A 23,549-nucleotide genomic window follows, 5' to 3' on the forward strand; every position below is an offset into this window, starting at 1 on the left:
ATCCCCAACCCTTCGAAATTTAATGCTAACAATTGAGTTTTTTTCAATAGAATGAGCACAAGACATGAGTACTAAATCATTCTCTTCAATGCGATTCTTAAAATCATATTTGTCGATATTTATGGCAAATCCTGTACAAAGGCTTCCGGACTTTTCACCATTTTTGTTACAGCTCACTTTTATAACCCATGTAAAGGGTTTTACATTTTCACTTAGTTTCATAAGTTCAGAATCATAAGAATCCTACAGTTCAATAATTAATTTTAAAAATTAGTCTGACAAATAAACTACCATTATGATGATAAGCATTAAGAAGTTCTATCTTTTTTTATATGCAAAACATTGTAATCAAATTATACATCACATTCAATTACAAGCAGAGACTAATTTCTTACAAAGGTGATGTTACCTGTGCTGCAAGAGCAGGGTTTGCAAAAGCAAGATCGGTGGAAGACGCAACAAATCAAACACAACCATTACAATTGTTGAGGATTGTATAAATTGTTTAAAACAATTTCAAAATATTAGCGTAAAAAACGTGAACATCAGCAATTCATCCATTGTAGCCACAACAAAAAGAGAGGACCGTAAACCAATTTCATTTGAAAGACATTCCTACCTTTGGCTCTGGGGATTGCAACACTAGAGAACCATATCCATACTAGAATTTCAGAGAGGAAACACCACAAAAAAAAAAAAAAAAAGTTTAAACAATAAACACAAACATACAATGAAACAAAGTAACGAACAAAAATTCTAGTGGGTGATGTCAGTAAACGGGATCATCTTCATCCTTCTTTATTTTTTCCTCTCGAAAGGCTAAGCAATGAAAGAAAAGGATGGTGTAAAAAATTGAGAATTTTGGAAGCTCTTTGATTCAAACCTGGGAATTGAATCAAAGAGCTTCCAAAATTCTCAATTTTTTACACCATCCTTTTCTTTCATTGCTTAGCCTTTCGAGAGGAAAAAAATAAAGAAGGATGAAGATGATCCCGTTTACTGACATCACCCACTAGAATTTTTGTTCGGTACTTTGTTTCATTGTATGTTTGTGTTTATTGTTTTAAACTTTTTTTTTTTTTTTTTGTGGTGTTTCCTCTCTGAAATTCTAGTATGGATTGGTTCTCTAGAGTTGCAATCCCCAGAGCCAAAGGTAGGAATGTCTTTCAAATGAAATTGGTTTACGGTCCTCTCTTTTTGTTGTGGCTACAATGGATGAATTGCTGATGTTCATGCTTTTTATGCAGATCACATATCTCAACTTCTTACACACATGCATGGATTTAATGTGAGGGCAATGGGGTCACTCGACTCCACTGCTTATTGTATTTTTAACCTAAAATTATACATTTATGCAGTTTGACCTCACTTATATAGTATTATTGTGTTTACATATTTCATTCATATATGAAATCTTTAAAAATTAGAAGGATTTTAATAACGAGTGTTATAAGAACACACTTGTTAAAAAATCAAAGAAGTTATTTTTTATAAAAAGTTGTTATAATTATTATACCGATAAAAATAACGTTTATTTTTAAAAATAAATTTTTTTTTTATGAAATCTTTAACCAATTCTCTTAGAGCATATCGTTAGTAAGATCATAAAATTACTATTATATTCTAAACTATTCTTATATATTTGTTGAAAAAGGCTCTGTGATTGACATTGATGGTTGAAAAAAATAATTAGTTAGGGTTATATTTATACTCCGCTAAAATGGAAAAATATTTTTTAAAAAATCAACATTTTAAAGCAATTATAAAAATAACTCATATAATTTTAGCACGCTTACGCGTTTATGATATAACTTTAACCCACTTATTAAAATTTCTAGATCCGTCACTGCTTACATTTAAACATATACAAGTTGAATTAGCTTCTCAAAAGAGGTTTTCCATATTAGCTTATCTTTATATGTATTTAATATATGGTTTTGCTAGAAGACACCTTTTATGAAGGTATTTTTTAGCAAAATTATAACTAAAAAGTGGAAATCACACCTTTGAGACGTAGATTGCTAAAAGATACATTCATAGATGGCTTCTAGCAAAACATATATATATATATATATATATATATATATATATATATATATATATATATATATATAAAGAATAACATACAATTCCGGCTTTCATGGAATACATGGGGCTATGGGTCAACTGGCCAACAACAATCATTTGTGAGGTATTAGCTATAACGCTTATCATGATAATAAGCATTACGTTTTTCATATTGTTGCGGTTTTTGGATCTAGGACCCTGAGTTGGGGTGCAAACTTTTTCGTCCTACGAAATTCTGAATTTATTTATCTCATAAAAAAGTCACACATTTTAATCCTCTGAAATATCTTATTTTATACGAATGGCTGCTTGTTAAACTGTATTTTATCTTGTGCATATTCGAATAGTAAAAGAAGGTTTAAAACTTAAAAAAAATCTATAAGTTCATGTTGGAAGTTGCTGGGTTCGACAAATACAGAGAACATTCGACAAAAGCTACAATTTGATAAGCAGTTAGACTATGGAAATGATGGTTTCAGGACGCCAGACACGTCGAAGGCATCAGTTTCTTGTCGAAGAAATGTAGTTCTTAATAGTTTAGTTTTGCAATTATTTTCTCTATGTATATATAGTAGTTTTTTTATAAGAAAAACGGATCACGAATCACTTATAGAATTCTAACACTCAAACTACCATCGTTTAGAGAAAAAGTCACAGAATGTGTGTAATCTGATTTGTCGAACCACATTTATTCTAATGCAACACAATTCACTTTTCTTTAAGTTTTGCATTTTAAATTTTTAAGTCTTTTGCTTGTATTTTCATCATTGATTTTTGTCGAAAGACAGTTATCTTCATATAAAATAGTTTTATTCATCTTGCTCATAAAACAAACTATGAATATGATGAATATTCAACCATTTTATGAAAAAAGATTGCACAACATGTCTTAGGATTTCTGGTTTGATCCTGCTTGTAATAATCAAAACTACTCTTATTGTTAACCGAAAACATCTGTAAACACCACTATTATTAGGTCATTATTAGGTCAATGTGTTTGAACTTTGAAAGTTTGGAATGTTTTTTTTAACTGTGTTTAGAACAAGTAATATCATCCATATAATTTTTTTTTTGAGAGATCATCCATATCATTTAATAGTCTTAAGGATTAAAAAATTGTTTAACCCATTCTAATATTTACGACTTGGAGTTTGAAAGAGTAGTATTATCAAAAATAGACAAATAACTATCATCGCCATAGACTCTAATGAGAGAAAAAAACGAGAATAAAAATACATTTAAAAGAAGACAAGAGAAGAAATCATAGAGTAAAAAAAGAGAAAAAATAATATTACAAAGTTATATATATGAAATTTGCATCCAAATGATACCACTATCAACACGGAACATGTGTTTGATGTTAGGAAACATGGCATCCATGGAAGGAAGGAGAGAAAACTAAGAAACTCTTTCTATTGATGGAAATGGAATATTACAAAATGAGAAAAGTTTCCTCTAATGGGGTGATTACAAGTTATTTTTACTACTCTCTACTAGGACTAATATGCTACTAATCTATATCTCTAATAGTCCCCCTCAAGTTGGAAGGTGTTCAAAACACTTCCAACTTGAAATGAGAAAATACAAGGAAAGATGCCGGAAATACATTGGCCAAGAACATAGCAACAATCAAATGCTTATCCAACAAGAGGAAACCACAACTCAAGGTGAAACCACTTGGAGGAAGAAGCAACAAACCAACGCTTAACCACCATCCGGTAGAAGTCAATCATCAACAAAGCCTTAAAAGGCACAACGCTTAACCATCAAGAGTTATCTATAACTCAAGACAGAAGCACAAGAAGAAGAAGAAAATGACGCTTAACCATCCTTGGACAGAAGCACAACGACGCTTAACCATTCATGACAGAAGCTTATCAGCATAGCTTAACCATCATGAACAGAAGCACAAGACAAGAAGAGTAAGGATATCCAAAATCAATGATGATATCCAAAAGAAAAAGAAGTGCAAGGAAGGGCCAAAGTTTACAATGGAAGGAGGTCATATGTTGAACAAACTGCACACCAAAGGTACCATCAAGCAACAAAATCAAGGTTCCAAAGTTAAAAAAGAGATGCCCTCCAATGCCGAGTCGAGACAAGAAAAAAACCAAATGCAAACCAATAGAGATGCATAGCCATGTGAGGTGTCTTCAAACCATAGAAAACAAATCCATGTTGATGCATTCAAACCATAGGCCAAAACCAATGCTTCCAATAATGAAGCTTATTGAGAAACCAATGCACTGACAAACTGATAATTTGTACAAGAAGCTTCATCATATACCAGTTTTTACAAATAACTTCGGATCAAAAAACAATTTGTCTTCCATGAGGACTTTCATCAAACACCTTGGAAGCAATATGCAAGAAGTACCAAACACATCATATAGAACCTTTACCAAACATCCAGTGAACCTAATATTGAAAACTTATCACAAACACCCTTGTGAACATATGAATGAAGATGTGGAAATTCAAAGCAATGCACGAAGCTCCACATATCTGAACTGATAACTCCAAATCATCAAAGAAATCTGATAGGCTTCATAGACAAATCGCAAAAATTGCATCAATCTGAAATCCTCAAGAATTGCAAAGTGCTTCATGTCAGATTCGCTCTGATACCATGTTAGGAAACATGGCATCCATGGAAGGAAGGAGAGAAAACTAAGAAACTCTTTCTATTGATGGAAATAGAATATTACGAAATGAGAAAAGTTTCCTCTAATGGAATGATTACAAGTTATTTTTACTACTCTCTACTAGGACTAATATGCTACTAATCTATATCTCTAATATTTAATTCCTCAGCCATGCATTTTTGAACTTTGGGTTTAAGGTCCAAAATGAAAATAAAATTGTTTGAGGTATTGGTTCAACTTTTCTAAGTTCATGGTGTGCATGAGCACACTTTTAAAATCCCTGGTTATTTCGACTCCCAACAAAAGAAACTAATAATTTTTGTGGTTGTCTTTTCTCATCTCTCCCCGTTATTTTTCGTGTAAAAAAAATGAACTTTAGTTGAAATTATTATCATCTCTGCAGCGGCTTCATGGTAGTTTCAAGAAGTTAGAGATTTTTATGAAAGGTCACTCTAGCTTAGAAGGTTCAAGTTATGGCAAGATGATGATTGATGCATATTAATTAGAAACTAAACAATCTTAAAAAAAGTTAGGATCTTTTGACACATGTGTCAACCAATTCGTTTACACCAAATCTTAACCATCCGTCTATTTATAATCAAAGACTCATAATTACTCATTTAAGACCTCATGAAATATCTAATTCTTGTTGTACATCTGAGTCTCGCTCTTTATTTCTTTTATAGTAAGTCAATCAAGCTCTTTAATTCTAATATTCACAAACACAAACAAATCATCATGAAATTAAGAACATCATCACATCGTGATACTCTTTATTTCTTCTTGAAAGATTGTTATCATCTGCCACCACATCCGTTAATATTGTATCTTGTTTGCATCGCTCTTCCCTTTTCGTTCATTCAGTATCAAATCAAGGGATCTCAGGTATCAGTTTGGTGTTTAACCATGAATGAATTTGCACATCTGAGTGAAAAACAATGGATATATATAATTATTAATTTTATGGTTTTGGTAACATGGAAAACTTTTTGAATTCAATTGAATTGCTGTCATTTCTCGATGCATATATTTCAAGAGTTATCCATGGCTTTGGTGTTCTAACACAGATCGATTGGAAATTCAACATGCCTATTAGGGGAATTAGGTTTTACAATGATTAAAAAAATAATAGTAATTGTGATTGAGAGAAGAGATGCACGGACCTTGTAAAAAAAGAGGAAGAGATGCACAAAATACAAATAATTGTATGCTATTGAGAGGAAGAATACATACATAGTAGAAACATACCAGCCTTTGATTAAATAAAATATACGGTTGAGATTTGATGTCAACAGATCCTGACTTATCTTAAAATTTGTTATAGCTATTGGTCATATGACCTAAATGTTACTTTTTCGGTTGGAATCTAACAAAAAAAATTAAAGAGAGGGAACAAGAAGTCATTTGAATTTCTTTATAATTTCTTTTAGATTTGAGGATTTTAAAATAATCAAGACGCCGTTCTTTTCTTTCGTTTTGGTCCCCAAGGAGTGAGGACACATCATAAAGCCCTTTTCCCTTCCCACATTAGCATATATATTTAAACGAGTTGCCATCTCAATATAACGTTAGATACTAATATGGCTAACCGAATGCAGTGTGGAGGATGAATTGTGTGCTTTTGGTTCAATTACTAACTGGACCGACAATGAGTTACACAGTGAGAGACAAAAATGGTGGTTTCCTCGTAATCAAAATAATAATTAATGTAAGTTCATATAACTTTGGGTTATTATTTAAATTTATCATATAATATATGTGAAGTTTAAAAAACGACCATGTCAAAAAAAGTTGAGATTTTACCCTTTTAATTTGAGAATTTTCCTATTTTTTCGCTCCTCTTTTTTCTATGTAAACATAAAGTCCAAAAAGTGATGTAGAGGTTGACTCTTTTCATGATTATTTACAAGAATGTTTAGAACGTTAAAATATGGTTTTTCACATAACATTAAAAATTTTCAACAAGAGACCGTTTAATTATGAATTTTTAAGGTGTCAAAAACTCAAAAAAAAAAAAAAAAAAAAAAAAAACGTAAATCTCAACCTAAAAAACGAATTTTGAGTTTTTGCAGAAACATCTATAAAAATAAATAGAAGAGATATGCAAAGTTTCATAGCATTTTAAAGAAGTCTCAATTTATTTTTATTTTTTTACCTAGACGTGCAAAATTACAATTTTATCTTGAGCAAGCATATACTTCCGAGTCAAATTTAGTTCTCTATTTTTGCTAGCATGATAATATAATCATAACCTACACCATTTTTCAAACGAGGTACAAACTATCTATGAGTTTTTCTTTTCCCATAATTATGAATTTATTAAATAATTCATACCTCATTTTAAACTTCAAAATTTAATGATGGAGATTCTTATGATATTCTAACCTTGCCTACAAAATTAAGTAATGAATTTTTTTTTTTGAACAAGCTTAAGTAATGAAATTTGATTCGTTGGTATATACTTATACAAAATAAAATTGCAATTTTACCCATTTTGGTTGAAAAATGAAAATAAATCAAGACATCTTTAAAATACTATAAAACTTTGCAGATTATTTATATGTATTTTCATGGATGTCTGTGCAAACAATCAGCTTAAAATTCAATTTATAGATCAAAATTTCTTTTGTTTGATTATTTGAAGCATTAAAAATTTGTAATCAATCCATCTCTTGTCAGCAAATTCTAACTTTATGTGAAAAGACATGGTTTAATGTCCTACGTAAACATGCATATAAAAGTGATAGAAAAATTTAATTTTTAGGTCACTTTTTAGAACTTTATATCTACATGAAAAAATAAGAAATTAAAAATAAGAAAAGTCTCAGAATACGGTGGTAAAATCTATGTTTTTTTATGGAGTCATTTTTTTTTCTCAGACTTCACTTATTTTACATGGTCAATTGGAACAATTAACCTTAAAATTTATAAATGTTTTTAACGAAACATATGTATGCAATCAATATTAGTGGAGTGTAATGAATTGAGATATTGAAGAAATTTAAAAGTCTTTTTGGTTATTAAAAAAGCATGAGGTATTCAATCAAAGATTTTAAAATATTAAAAATAACTCCGGTGGTATTCAATTAGGATTTTCAGGATTTTTTAAAGAGTTTAACAAAATCGGATGGTATATATTCAATCAAGATTTTTCACAACTTAAAAATTGTCTCTTAGTATTCTAAAATTAATATATTTCAATGGATTACTTAGTATAATAGATTTTGAGACTTTTTAGTTTAAAATTTTAAAACTAACAATCTCATACAAAGATTCGAGATTTTTTAAGACTTTTTTTTTACTCCTAGTACATGTGCTTTCGTCGTTTCTCCCACTTTAGTCATCAACATGTGTTATTGTTGATTTCTTTCTTTCAATTTTTTGTTTTTCATGTGTTACTCTCTGTTGATATCGTCTCCCACTTGCACCTTCTTTTATTTTCAAACCCCTCCCCTCCTTCCCCCTTCAAATTCACAAACAAAGCCTTTATTTGTCTTGATCAACCTTCAATAGATGTTTCTTCATTAGTCCACCAAACTTGCTGAGCTTGAACAATTCCTTGATCTTGATCAATCAAACCCTTGATTCTCAACGATCATTGTCAATCACCAGAAGAATTTGTCACATTTGTATCAAAGTAATCCAACTAACATAATAGGGTACGTAATGGTTTGATGTTGGTGCAGGTAAATTTCCCAACATTGCATGATCAAGTCTTTCCTCAACCTCTTTGACAGTACCAAGGCGTTTGAACCAAGTACATAAACGAGTACCCCCTCCATCGTATGAACATAAGTTAAACCCGAGTCCAACAGTGTAGATCAGAAACCATTGATCAATCATGAAGTTGTATCATTTCTTTCTTTCTTTTCTGTTGGTGATAACATGTCATTAAAATTACGAATAACATTCACCCCATTTGTCAACAACATACAAACTAGTTTTTTGGTAACATTGGAATGTAAAATGAATAATTCTCTCGGGAACAATTATCTTATAATATTTGTTTGACTATGCATGCTTGTACATGTTTTTGTACAGCACATATAGTAAAACCGTTGCCAAAGGAATAGGGACAATTATCTATTGGGAACAATTATCCATGAATTATTCGTGTTGTAGGAAAACATTATCAAGGCTTTTTTGGCTCACTCTTTGGACCTTGATAAGCTGTCAGTAATTTTTTATTTTTTTTGGTAAGGAAGCTGTCAGTAATTTAGTATTATCCATTTTTTTTTTTTTTTGCAATTATAGAAGACTTTTAATAATAACAATTTCAAAGAGAATAATTTTTTCCAATGACTTGAGTACACACGCAAAAAAAGTAAAATAAAAAAGCTTCCCTTCTAGAGTATGCATTGAGTAATTTTGAGTTTCCCTTTTCCTTTCTTCTAATTTCTTTCTCGTTCATGAAAAAAGATAACAAGCTTAATAAACCTAAGTATATTTTCAAAATATTATTAAAATTAAAAATTAAAAGATAATATGATTTAATTTACAAAGTGGTTTATAAATATTGATAGGGAGTGGCCCAAAATTTAAGAGAGCGAGCAAAATTGTCCCCACAATTTATCAAGATTATATAGTATTACTATATATAGTTTGTATTATTTCTCTACTAATTTTGTTGGTTTACCTCAATTGTAATTGAGTCATTAAAATATTCTGGTTGAGAAAAGTCATATTCAAGATTAAGAAACAATTGTATACTTTTTTTTTTATTTACAAAATCAAAACGATATTCATTCATTCGAATTGATAGAGTACATCATATACAAACATTGGTAAAAACGTAAAGGATGAATCTGCGAACAAACTCACAACATCCAAGTTAATAGATACAACGACAAAGTGCCTACAAATAATATGATAAAATCTAAGTCACCAAAATACCCATGCTTCTGGATCTGCAATGTTGACGCCCAAATCATTGATTGAATATCTAATTGACTGATGTCGATCTTTCAAGAGAAATTAAACGAACACCGCGACAAGACACGAAATCAAACGCCACACTTAGACGACGAAATCACAAAAAACAAAAGAAAAAACTTGATTTATGTGAAAACCACTTATTTAGATTGAAAGAAAAGGGGGAAAAAGATGTAGAGAGGTGATTCTAGATCAAAAATGACATAAAACCACCTCTCCTCGATGAATGAAGGAGAAAGAAAGTTTAGAGAGAAGTTGAAGTTTCTCTCACTTTTAATTGTATACTTTTAAAAGTAGTATATCATAATTATATATATACTATAATATTTTAGGCCCTGTCATTGTGTTTGTAGCAAATTTTTGGTATAAATATTTAACCTCCATTAATAAAAAATCTATACCCTTCATTCATTGGTTGTAAATCCTAACCAATGGGAAAATTATAACATATAGTGAACTATCCAAATGCAAATATGAAATGATTTAACATCACCTTCATGAGTCAGAATTTTACGGTTCTTATACAAAGGAAATTAAAATCACCATAAAGTCTTGTATGAGTGTCGACATAGTGCTAAGAATCAGAGGAAATTTGAAATGTATCTGACAAATTCAAATGTGCAAAATTTGTTGCCCTATAATTAAAATCCACTTATATGCAAAATACTTTCTAAGTTTGGATTTCATGGTCCACATCATTTATGGTATTTCTTATCTAGGCTTAAAATAGAGAAAGTAGACATAAGGGAGAAAATTATGAGGTTGTAACAAAGGCCCTTTTCATTCAACTGTAATATTCTACGACCACCTATAACACAATTTGCTTCACTCCTACACTTTTCCATGTTCTATTACAACGTCAATTAATCATAACCATTAGATTATTTAAAATATTAGACTTTAGTCATATTTACCTTAAAAAAATCATATAAATATTTATTCCTTTTTTTGGTTTAAACCCTCTGATTCTCAGGAAAAAGGCCCTTAGTAATTCTAAAGTTTAATCGAGAGGTAGCTAAAACCTGACCAAATATTATTTCTGTCAAGATTCGAAATAGGATTCTTTCGAATAATTCATCCTTAATTAAAACATATTAACAACTTAAACTCATCCACTTGACAGCGTAAAAAGTAAAAAAGTTTAATACCGACCGTGAATAAAATTAACCTCTTAAAAAATAATTTTAAAAAGAAATGCCATGCATGTGGGATCCCTTGGATATTCTAAATAGGAGTCTATATTATGTAGTTATTATACCCTGCCTCATTCACTTGCAAATTATCTTTTTTCTTCTCTATACCTTGATATGGATCAAAACGATCTACAACCTCTACCTTTGCTAAGTAGCTTCCTAGGTTCAACTCTACAAGAACCTTTACCACAAAATGAAAGTCATAAATCATTTTTCAATCAAGCTGAGGATGTCACAGTGGCCTTATAAATAGGCCTTCCTAACAATTCAAGTGAATCACCAAATGAAAATGGGTTTGTGAGTGTACCAAATCAAGTTCCTAACAATTACTGGATACCAACTCAAGAACAGATTCTCATTGGATTCAGTCATTTCTCTTGCCCAGTTTGCCTCAAAACTTTCAATCGTTACAACAACCTTCAGGTGTAGTAGTTTTCTTATTTTTTACAACTCAATAGCATAATCTTTGGTAAGTTTGATGCTTTTCACACTCAATTATCCTATAAAATACTTTATTGTCACATATCAACAAATTAATCAACATAAAAATATAATAAGCTTTTAGTTAAATGCTCATAATCTCTCAAAAAAAAAAGAAGGTAAAAGCTCATTATTTATATTCTCTTTTTCATCACATCTCATGAGATTATCATATTGTATTAAATTTTTCATACAATCCTTGTCAAATCTGGTCAATGAAACTTTAATTGAAGTTCCTAGGGTTTTAGGACATAACAGTTTGTGAAATTGTTGAATTTGCAACACGAACGCAATCGAGGTTTCATCGGTCAGATTTGACAGTGATTCTCTATAATATCAAGGATCGTGATCCTACCACGACCCTTATTGCAATCAATATTTTAAACCTTGAAAGTCACAAATAAATTAAAAACTTTGATGTCAAAACCTAGATTTCTGATCTTAGAATATTTTTTGAAACCCTAACTATATTTTCAATTTGGTGATAGATGCATATGTGGGGGCACGGTTCACAGTATCGAAGAGGACCAGACTCGCTGAAAAGAACCCATCCACGACCATTGTTAGACCTACCATGCTATTGTTGCTCAAAGGGATGTAGAACAACATTGAGCATCCAAGAGCTAAGCCATTGAAGGATTTCAGAACACTGCAGACACACACACTACAAGAGGAAGCATGGTTCGAAGACGTTTACTTGTCGAAAATGTGGGAAGCCATTGGCAGTGAAAGGTGATTGGAGAACTCATTCCCTGCATGCATTTCAATTTTTGCTTCAGAAACATGTGTTAGCTAGTTAGATCTTTTTTCCTTTTCTATTTGTAAGAAAACAAATAAATTAAATCTATAAAGTATAAACTAAAATCTCAATTGGTTTCTTCTTATGTGCCTAGATGATTGATGCATATTAATTAGAAACTAAACTATCTTAAAAAAAAGTTAGGATCCTTTGACACCATGTGTCAACCAATTCGTTTACACCAAATCTTAATCATCCATCTATTTTTAATCAAAGACTCATAATTACTCATTTAAGACCTCATGATCTACTCCTTCATCCTTTCTTCTTTTCCTCTGCATCACCACCTCTTAGTCGTACCATAAGACCATAAGTACAACATGATCAGTAGATAAGATATGAGTGTGATTAAAATCATTTATGAAGAAACACTGCTCAGGTATGACATAAACCCGACATCCTATAACAATCACGTCTCACACGACAAATAAAACTAAAGGGTGAATTTAAGAAATCAACCATAAGCCATACAAGATACTTCTATAGTTGTCCTTGTTTCTCGATATGAAAATGAAAGAGATACAAAAACTAAAAACATCATCCATGATTCTCATTTCTTAACGCTTAGTGTTTCAAGCGTCAAGCGTGGGTTATGGCAATCGGTTTCACCAATCCCCCATGAGTATATCAAGCGTCATGCGTGAATATGGCAATCGGTTTCACCAATCACCGTGAATATATCACGATTTACATATGGCAAACGGTTTCACCAATCCCCTGTGATATCATGTCAACTATTCACTGTTAGTTATCACGCCATGTTCACATTGTCAGAGGAGCCAAGTGTCAGACTCCCGAAAAAATTCAACTCTATTAGAATGTCAGAGAGCAACTTCTGTAGGTAAGCGACTAAACTAGTCCGCTCTCTGAAATTCCTAGGTGATGATAATCTTGCGACTATCAAGATCATAAACCTTATAGGCCTTTTGGTCAAGAGGAAAACCAATAAACACATATTTTCTCGCTTTGAGGATTATGTGAATAATATAAGAATTCTAAAATTCTAAGTTCATCAAAAGGAGTTAATAATTTCATCTAATGTCAAGATGTTGGCAATGGTTTGCTCAATTGACTCTCATTTTGTAAATAGAGAGTCTGAGTACATCCAAAATGAGCAGCGGGTAATATATGAATGTATTTTGTACAGCTTAAGCTTGAAAGCCAAAATTAAAGCAAAACAAAAACAAAATTGTAATGCTAAATTCACTATGCACTTCGAACCCTTCAGCTTGAAAACCCAGCTATTAAAACAAAAGTGATCATACACAAAACTGCTGCAGCCCGAGCCTCGTCAGTTTCGCTACTTCCGTGGCCAACTATTAAAACAAAACAGAAAAAACCATAAGTACCAATAGGAGATATTATATGAAACTAGTCAAGATACAAGATCGTATTGACACAAGACTTACTGATAAAAATATTCGACAGCAACTTCATCAACCACCATATTGACATGTATGGGGTCATATTGAGATGCTCGGACAATAGACAGTTGTAACACATCTCCAACCTTCTTATCCCACACCATCTCCAAAAACTGAAACAAACAAGGGAGAAAAAAGTAGATAACAAAATCATACACTTATATTCAAGCGCAAACGGACAAATACAAAAAAAGCAACAATGCTGATAACCAACCAACGCTTGATTTTAGACAGATAAACAATATGATCTCCTGCAGTTGATCAGTATTTATAATACTGCAATTGGGTGTCAACCAAATAACAACACAAATAAATCGGATTCCTCAAATTGAGGCAAATTTATGATGCTTAAGCAAACTATGCGTGCATTTTGGTCGGTAATTTATAATAACGAAAGAGTTGATACCAATTAATACAAAATTAAACAAAACATAAGAGAGTTACAAGTACCACCCATCACAAGGGTGTTAAAAGAAAGCTGTAACAGGACACAACAATGAACAATAGACTTGACCTTTTAATATTAAAAGCAAGCAACACACTAGGACTTATGTATGTATGAATTATTATGATAGTTATATAAGCACAAAACATTAATCCTAATCGAGTATCTCTGTACAGCAAACAAGACTAACCAAATAACAGAAGCCTAAAATGATCATTGATTATTGAGTTTTGGATCAACTTTCAAAAATAAAGATTAAAGGCGAACATAACCCAATAAAATAACCATATTTCAAAATTCAGACTGAAGCAATAAAGTCGCCATAGTTTTCTGCCGACGGTCACATAAGAAAGATTGCCAAATACTAATATGTGCTCTAAGAACAAATGTTAAGAACCAAAAGGTGAGATATTGGTTTTTTCAATGTAAAACTTCCATTTTTGGTTGACTTATAAATATACTCTAAGGTCACAAATTAGCAAGACCCATAAAGATTACATTCTCAAAATATATCAAAGAAAACTAATCTCTTTAGAATGACATCGGTGAACATATAAACATAAATAGAATATACCTCCAAGAAACTAAGAACTGTTTTTCCGCCACACTCAACTATTACATCCTCCAGTTGTAGCCCAGCAGAATCAGCACAAGAACCTTGAATTACCTACACACAGTTGGATCATATTGAGATGTACAAAATTGAGACATATATTCAATTAAGTGAAACCGTCCAGAGTATCGATAAATCCAAACAAACATAAAAACAAATGCTATTTATGGTTTACAGAGAGCCAAATGGCATATAAGAGAACTTATGACAAAGAAGCTTATGCATCATTAATAAGAAGCAGCAATATTAGACTAAATCAAGCACCCTTGTAGTAGGATTTCAAATCTTTAACAATACATCCATTAAAGGAAGGAAACATGAGATATAGGTAGTATAGCAAACCTTCTCAACAAGAACCCCATTGCAAATACTTGGAACCTTTTGAATAACCTTCTCTATGAGAGATACATCTGCCGTGTATAAGTTTGTAGCCACAACTCCCAAAGAAGGTCGTCGGAGTCCCCTGTAGTGAAGAGCAATTATTGAGACCACAAATGATTGGTTATACCTTAAGCAATTTATGACTTATGAGATGAGAATAAGTTGGTTTTTCAGAATGCCAACAGAATTTGACCAATATGTAACAAGTTGTGATGACTTTATTCATTTACAAAGATGACCACCGTCCACTACTTAACTCTGAAGAGACCAAATAACTAAAGAGGGGCAAGATTCAAATAAAATTGTAAACATAATGAAAATTGAAAATTCAAAGCAGCGAAAATTTCAACATTCGAGAAACAAAATTGAATAAGTTTACTTTTTTCTTTTCAAATAAGACTGACTGTTTATGGTGGACTTGTCCGAGAAGGTCAAACCTAACTGAAATAGAGCAAGGGGTAATAAAAAGCAAAAGTGAAGGGAGAAAATGAATGATGGCACTTCATGTACACCATAATCAAGTGCAAGCCTTAATTGTCAAAATAAGCACCAACATGTTACATTGTTATAACAAAAAATTCAGGATTCAAAGCTTATACAGCAAGAGAAATGTTACTGGAAATAAAATTGCACGGATTAAAGAATTGAAACGTGAAATAAGGACTCATAAACTCCACCAATGTCATGATCATAACTCCAGTAACATATTGAAATACCAAATTAAGGGCTGTTAGAAGGTAATCATCATGAAAAGGAAACAGTAATCACTTGTTACAGTTCTGAAGTTCTTACTAAAAAAATCCCAACCCCAACATCGACACAAACAAGTTGCCAAGTACGCGATAAACAAAAGCATCCTACTATATAGGACATTGTCTTGTTACTGAATGCTAATAGACACCAGTGAACAACTAAACAATAATCTGTTAATCAATATAAACAATAAACTTAGATTGATAAACACAACATTAACATACCCATATCTTTTGTAATGCTCCCAGCTTTTGCGAGCTATGTTTATTGGCATAAACGGGGTAGTAAAACCGTAATCGTAATAAAATGTAATACCTATTACTTCTCCTGAAAGATTTACAAGTGCGCCACCCTCACCACACTACAACAAAAGAAACTGTTTATAAAGCAGTAGGGGATGAGCTATCAATATCAAAAAGAGCCACACAACAATTCGAAATGCAAAAAATTTCTTCCGAGAAAACGGAAGAAAAATGAAAATGAAATACAACAACAACAACAATCAAGCCTTATTCCACTAAGTGGGGTCGGCTACATGGATCAAATTGCGTCGTAGTGTTCTATCATAAATCATATTTTGGATCCGACCCATTAACCTCTAAATCTTTCCTAATAGTTTTTCTTAGTTTTCCTAGCTCATCCTCTACCTCTTTTGACCCGACTCTCCTCCATCTGATCTACTCTTCTTACGACAACATCTACAAATCTTATCTCTACATGTCCAAACCGCCTAAGCCTATTTTCTACCAACTTTTCCTGCTATAGGTGCTACCCTCACTCTCTTTCTAATGGTGTTATTCCTAATCCTATCCCGTCTAGTTTTACCACTCATCCAACGCAACATATCAAACTACAAATCCCTGAAGAAGGAAAAAAGCTCCAATCATCTTTTGACGATAGATGAGCTAAAAAAGGTAAAATGATGACATAACCCACGGCTCCAACACAAGGAGCATAAGACTCACTTATTTGAAATGTATGACAGAACCCAAAGATAGCACAATTCATGTTTGTCGACTAATTACATCCATGTACCAATTACAACACAACAATAAGTAGGTTAAACATTCGCTTGTAGCTCATAGTTTGTAGAACTCCAGAAACTCTCAACCGTACAGTTAAATGAAATAGTTCAATCAATAATATGCAGAAAGTTAAGCAATCATTCTTTGTTCACACTCAATAGGGGAGAGAAATTACACTTGTGGTCTTGCAAGACCCCATGAAGAGCTCCTTACAGTCAAGATCGCAGCGGTCAAGACTTGAAAGGAAGAAACAAGAGTTAGAACAAGGGAACTTAGCTGCCAAAGTAAACTAATATGTACAAATTAGAACAGATGTATCTAATCTAATCTTACTTACATGAATTGACCGGGAGCAGCCATGAGATCAAATGGTTTGGCAAAATAACGGCCCACGGCAACTATTGGAAGACCAGGAACAAGGTTAAAATGGCTAGAATGTGGATGAAGAGGAAATGAGTTGTCCTGAGCTGGATTAACATTAATGTAATCGTCCACTTGTCTTAGTATGGCAGTAGGAAGGGATATATCGGACTGAAACCGTATCCAAGCAATATTAAAGTGGAAATCATAGGCACATACTTCTCCTACATATGATCCACCATCATACAGGTATACGATAACCTACGAAGAAGAATAAAACATCATAGTCATCTTGACTATGATGCAGATGCAATGCCTGCCTAATCATCAATTTATAAATAAACACGAACCAACCTTAAGACTATCTGCCAAAGTATCGTCCAGGAGACCTTTTTCACGAGGACGCCGAAGGAGATTGGCGGATGTCAAAACAATATGAGCATTATTGGCATCATTTTCAACGATCACACCGGAACATTGATTCAATTCTTGGTCCCCTATAAAGGAAAAAAAGCAATGATTATTGTAATGTAGCAAGATCATTAAAAGAAAGAGAGAAAAGGAATTGGAGAGTTGAATAGAATACAATACCAGTAGTATAAGATAAAAGAGCAACAACAGAAGAAGAAACCTTAAGAGCAGCTTTCTTTGTCTGTAAATCCAGAAAGACATTATCATCTTTAGAATTGAACTTTGGTCGCTTAGATAAGTTTTTTATGCGATGCATAAGTTCCGGATCCGGCTCTGCATGCAACAATGGATTATTTGTCTGTGACATAGATTAAGTACTTAATTAAGAATAATAGTTTAAAAAAAAAAAAAGGAAAATCTTACTGTAATTTTCTGGATTGAATTCCTCTTTTATACATTCTCGTAACCAAGGATTTTTCCTCTTTAAGATTTTCTTAAACACGGCTTGTGGCGTCTACAAAGCACAAGAACAACATGAACATGAATTATTATTTCTTTTCTTTACATATATAGCTCAAATCAAAAGTATATACAATTGAGAGACAAATACATACATTATCATACATATCAATTCAATTCTAGTTGACCGAGAGGGAGCTTTGTCGAGATAGAGCAGATATTGAATACGATCTATGCTTAGCCTCTATTTAGGGTTTTTGGGTTGAAAGTTGCTTTTATTCAAAGTTTCTTTAAAATGACGTAAATATCCTCGGCGGTAGTTATCAATTTATTTTAAGAAATGTATTTTAATTTCAAGTTATTATCATGGTAAAAATAAAGCTACAATAATATTTGATTTGATTCTAATGGGATTCTAATGGTAGAAATGTATTTTTTCCTTTTCTAATCGTAAGAAAACAGATATATCTATAAATTAAAATCTCATTTGATTTCTTCTTCTATATTTTACAATTTTCCAATGTTTTATGTTAACATTGCCTAGCTTGTAAAATGGAAAAATGTTAACACTCTTAGAGTCTTGGGACTTCTCACCCAGAGATGACACACTATGAGATTACTCACCTAAATTATGATTTATCAAAAAAAATGTTGACATTTGGCTACAACATATACTTTTTGGGTAATAGTGTTTTATCCCCTATAATATATGTCACTTTTGATTTTGTCCTCTGTAAAATATTTTTTTTAGATTCCGTTCATGTAAAATAAAGATTCTTTAGAAATAGACCCTGATCCATCCAACTCATCAGATTCGCTGATGTGACGCTGATATGGCATGTTGACCAAGCATTTTTTGATTATGTGGCACCGTAATTGTATAATTAATTTTATTTTTCATTTTTTTTTATTAAATTGGACTAAATAAATTAATTAAAAAGTCATTTAATTTTTTTTCATAAGATCTTCATCATCACCAACAACATGTTCTTCATCTTCATCCCTTTAATAGTCATTTTTTTCATTATTCTTAAACCAAAAAACTCAATCTCTCCTTCAACATCAACGACACTTCCTCTTCTCTTAACACAAGAACAACACCAACAACACAACAACATCATCACAACAACACATCAACAACACAAATCTTCATCAACACATTTTTCGGATCTAGACAGACAATTTATGTATAGTGAATAAATTTTTTAATAATAATTGAATCAGAGACAAACACAACAACAATTACAAGTTCTAAAAAACACCAGTTTATTGATTATGGAGGAGGGAAAAATTGAGAGAGAGAAATCGTTGTATAATGAGAGAGCTAAAATCCAATAACCCTTTTCTTCTTCACTGAAACACAACAACAATTATCAGTTCTTCTTTACTCTCCAAATCCCTAACCCTTTTCAATTTGAACAAAAAAAAAATCTTCAAATCCATACACAACAACAATTTTTCTTATATTCTCTTCTCCCTCTATTCACAATTGTGAATCAAATCCAACAACACAACACGATGCAGCAAATTCGTCTTCCCCCAAAATTTTCTTCATCTTCAACGTCACAAAAAACTCTGTCATGTTTTCATATTTGTTTTTTGCCATAACAATAAAAGGGGAACAAATAATCATAAGTTGAAGGTTTTTCTTGAAGAAAGAGGAGAAGGGGGAAGAACAGAAGAGAGGGAGCCCAGAGATAAGAGAGAAAACTTTGAAGAAAGAAGAGAGAGAACCAAGAGAGAGGAAGAAATCCAGATTTTTCTATTTCATGAATTATGGGTTTTTTCCCTTCTTTTTTTAATTAATTAATCAGATTTTTTAGTTTATTTATTTAATCCAATTTAATAAAAAAATGAAAAAAATAATAATTATACAGTCATAGTGCCATGTAATCAAAAAATGATGAGTCAACGTGCCATATCAGCGAATCTGATGAGTTGGATGGATCAGGGTCTATTTTTGAAGAATCTTTCTTTTACAAGGACGAAATCTAAAAAAAATATTTTACAGGGGGCAAAACCAAAAGTGACCTATATTATAGAGGGTAAAACACTATTAACCCTACTTTTTTTGGTTAAAAAAAGAAATTGTTGACATTGCCTGTCATTGTTGATTGGTGTTATAATTAAGTAGGCTTAAATGCTCTTTTGGTCCCTTAACTATTTAATTTGTATCGCTTTGGTCCCTTAACTAAAAAAAAGATTGTTTGAGGATTTTAAGTTTTTTTTTAGTCTCATTTTGGTCTCTTCTGTTAGGTTTCCGTTAGGGTTTTAAAAAAAAGTTAACTCCTGGACACGTGTCACCTTGTCATTGGCTCTGAGTATTTTTATTTTTTTTTGTTAAAAAAAAAATCTCAGAGCCAATGACAAGGTGACACGTGTCCACACTTAACGTTTTTTATTAAAACTAACGGAAACCTAACAGAATGGACCAAAACGAGACTAAAAAAAAACTTAAAATTCTCAAACAATCTTTTTTTTAGTTAAGGGACCAAAGCGATATCAATTAAATAGTTAAGGGACCAAAAGAGCATTTAAGCCAATTAAGTATATATAAATATGTGGCAAAATGTTGATGATTTTGTTTGAGTAAAATATATATATTTCTATGACGTATAATAAAATATAACACAAAGATGATTGTAAAATATGTATGAGTAATTTTTTGTACATTTATGTTACTGTTTTAATATATAACTAATTTTCTCAATTAATCGTTAGTATGTTGTATACACATGAAAGTCTTGTGGAAAACTAAATAAAATATATACATATGAAGGAACTTAATTCTTGTTATTTTTCCTTCTCGGCATTATTAAAGATGTGGTGATTCTTGCATGAGAGAATTCAACCATTTGGAATAATAGCAATTTTGGATATTTATGAATAATTTACGTCAAGTATACATGTGTATGTATGAAAATAGACATACAATTTTAACGACTTCTTAATAACCAAGTGTACAATTTTAAATCATTAAGATATGATTTAATTTAATTTTCATTAAAAAAAAAACAGTTGTGTAATAATCAAGTTTAACATTAATATCAAAGGATAATTGGATATTGACTCTTTTATACTATCGATTATGTTACGTCAAAAGTTATAAATTCTCACCCTGCAACCCTTCTAAAAATATATACTCCCTCCGTCCCTAATTATAGGACCCTTTTGAAAAAATAACGGGAATTAAGATAGTGGGTATTTGTATTAAATATGTTTGTAATTACTATTGTTTTTACAATTTTATCCTTTAAAAGAGAATTGGTGATACAACTATTGGGTCAAGTGATGGGCTTGTGACGAAAAGGAAGAGAACTGCTCCAATATGGATGAATGACTACTATCCACATTAAGGTTTTAGAATAATTATTTGATAATTCTGTTAACACTTTTAAAGGGATGTAAGACACTTGTCATGATCTGTACCATGCACTAATCAAGCCTATTATTTATAAAGGCATGTACTCAGTACTTGGAGGTTTATGAAATGAATTAAGTACCATTTATCTAGATTCTTAGATAGTTTTTATCAATTTCCTTTCTCTGTGTTAGTACTGTTATCAGTATCGTAACAAATTGGTGCTTTCATCTTCACTCACCATGCCTCCCAAAACTGAAAAATTGATCTCTGAAGAACAAATGCAACAGTTGCGTGAGATGATGGAATCCTTAGTCACCACTCGACTAGATTCATTTCGCGATCAAATCGCCATGGCCAATTCAGCTGCTTCCAAACCCACTTCATCTATCCATCCATCGTACCAACCACTACAACCCAAACCTCCCAAAATAACCCTTCGTTCCTTTGATGGTTCCGAACCCCTTGATTGGATCTTCCAGGCAGAACAGTACTTTGATCTATCACAAACCCCACATCACCAAAGGCTCACATACATTCCATTTTTCATGACTGGTTCAGCCTTAGCTTGGTTTAAGTGGATCTATGCGAATCACCCTCCGGCGACCTGGGATGAATTTATCAAAGCTCTTGAGCTTCGATTTGGTCCGTCGAGCTACGAAAATCACCAAATCGCGTTGTTCAACTTACGGCAAACTGGATCTGTGGTGGCGTATCAATCGCAATTCGAGCATATCTCGAATCGCACACGTGGTATTCCTCCTTTAGTGTTGCTCAATTGCTTCCTATCGGGGTTGCGTGTTGAAATCCAACGAGAATTGCAGATTCTTAAACCCTACTCCCTCCATGATGCGATTGGTATGGCTAAGTTAATTGAAGCTAAACTTGCTGATTCACGTTACTCTAGTCATCGCTCGACACGATCGGTTCCACCGCCTCCACCGGCGACTACCGGAACTACGCCAGAGCACTCATCCATTCCTATCAAGAGGCTCACTGCAGAGGCGATGCAGGAGCGTAGGTCGCGAGGACTTTGTTTCAACTGTGATGACCCATGGGTAACCGGCCATCGTTGGAAATCGCGTCAGTTCATGATTTTATTGGTTGACGACGATTACACCACTCCGGTTGAGACGGAGGAAAACCCACCAGAGCTAGAGGACACAAAAGCATCAGACGTTGTAGAACCTGCTTCCATGATCTCGTCTGAACACTTTCATCTTTCAGGGGCTGCTTTACTCGGTTCCCCATCAACACGCACCCTGCGTGTCACCGGCCGTATACAACAGATGGAGGTGTCCATCCTTATCGACTCTGGAAGTTCACATAACATCCTTCAGCCCCGAGTTGCCTCATTCCTTCAACTGAATGTTGAATCTATCAACCCTTTTGATGTGTTCGTCGGCAATGGGGAGACCATCAAATGTTCAGGTAGCTGTAACAACATTCCGATTCACATTAATGATGCCATATTTCAAGTTCCTTTTATGATTTTACCCATCCATGGTGCTGATGTTGTGTTGGGAGTACAATGGCTAAGTACTCTAGGGCCATTCCTATCTGATTATAGCATTCCTTGCATTCAATTTTTCCACAATAATAAACCAGTCACTATATTAGGAGCCAATTCACCCATACCTACACATGCTTCATTTTCACAATTTACCCGTTACTTACACACTGACACAATTGCGTCCATACATTCAATTGATGTTACTCCCATTCAACCATCTGACCATACTGATGCTATTCCACAAGGATCTAGAGACCCTTCAATCCAAAACATTCTCAACAAATTTCCAACAATTTTTTCCCAACCAAAATCACTTCCCCCCCACCGTAGCCAAGACCACCACATACACCTTTTACCTGGCTCCTCCCCTGTTAATGTGAAACCGTACAGATACCCGCACTACCACAAGGAAACTATGACCAAAATGATTAAAGAAATGCTTGAAAATGGTACTATACGACCCAGTACTAGTCCCTTTTCATCACCGGTATTATTGGTTCGAAAGAAGGATGGGTCTTGGCGCTTTTGTGTAGATTACCGTGCCCTGAATGCTATAACGATTAAAGATCGTTTTCCTATACCAACTGTGGATGAGTTGCTTGATGAGCTCCATGGTGCAACCCACTTCTCCAAACTGGACTTACGATCTGGTTATCATCAGATCCTTCTTGCGTCGGAAGACACATTC

The 23,549-nt window shown here is 32.8% G+C and overlaps 1 protein-coding gene and 1 pseudogene across 1 annotated transcript; one reads left to right on the forward strand and one right to left on the reverse strand.

Annotated features, from left to right (window-relative positions):
• Window positions 1-1,113: 1,113 nt before the first annotated feature.
• LOC120580672 (protein TRANSPARENT TESTA 1-like) lies at window positions 1,114-12,117 on the forward strand (annotated as a pseudogene).
• Window positions 12,118-13,124: 1,007 nt separating this feature from the next.
• Window positions 13,125-18,278, reverse strand: LOC25495054 (putative protease Do-like 14). The gene is made up of 11 exons (XM_013598610.3): window positions 18,143-18,278; window positions 17,952-18,042; window positions 17,709-17,861; window positions 17,472-17,614; window positions 17,095-17,378; window positions 16,933-16,993; window positions 15,957-16,093; window positions 14,941-15,061; window positions 14,560-14,652; window positions 13,526-13,653; window positions 13,125-13,432 (listed from the first exon to the last, which is right to left on the reverse strand). Exons 1-11 carry the CDS (start codon window positions 18,152-18,154, stop codon window positions 13,417-13,419), a joined length of 1,239 nt encoding a protein of 412 aa, XP_013454064.2. The 5' UTR covers window positions 18,155-18,278; the 3' UTR covers window positions 13,125-13,416.
• Window positions 18,279-23,549: the final 5,271 nt, after the last annotated feature.

Source organism: Medicago truncatula, chromosome 5, assembly GCF_003473485.1.
Source record: "Medicago truncatula cultivar Jemalong A17 chromosome 5, MtrunA17r5.0-ANR, whole genome shotgun sequence".
NCBI lineage: Eukaryota > Viridiplantae > Streptophyta > Magnoliopsida > Fabales > Fabaceae > Medicago > Medicago truncatula.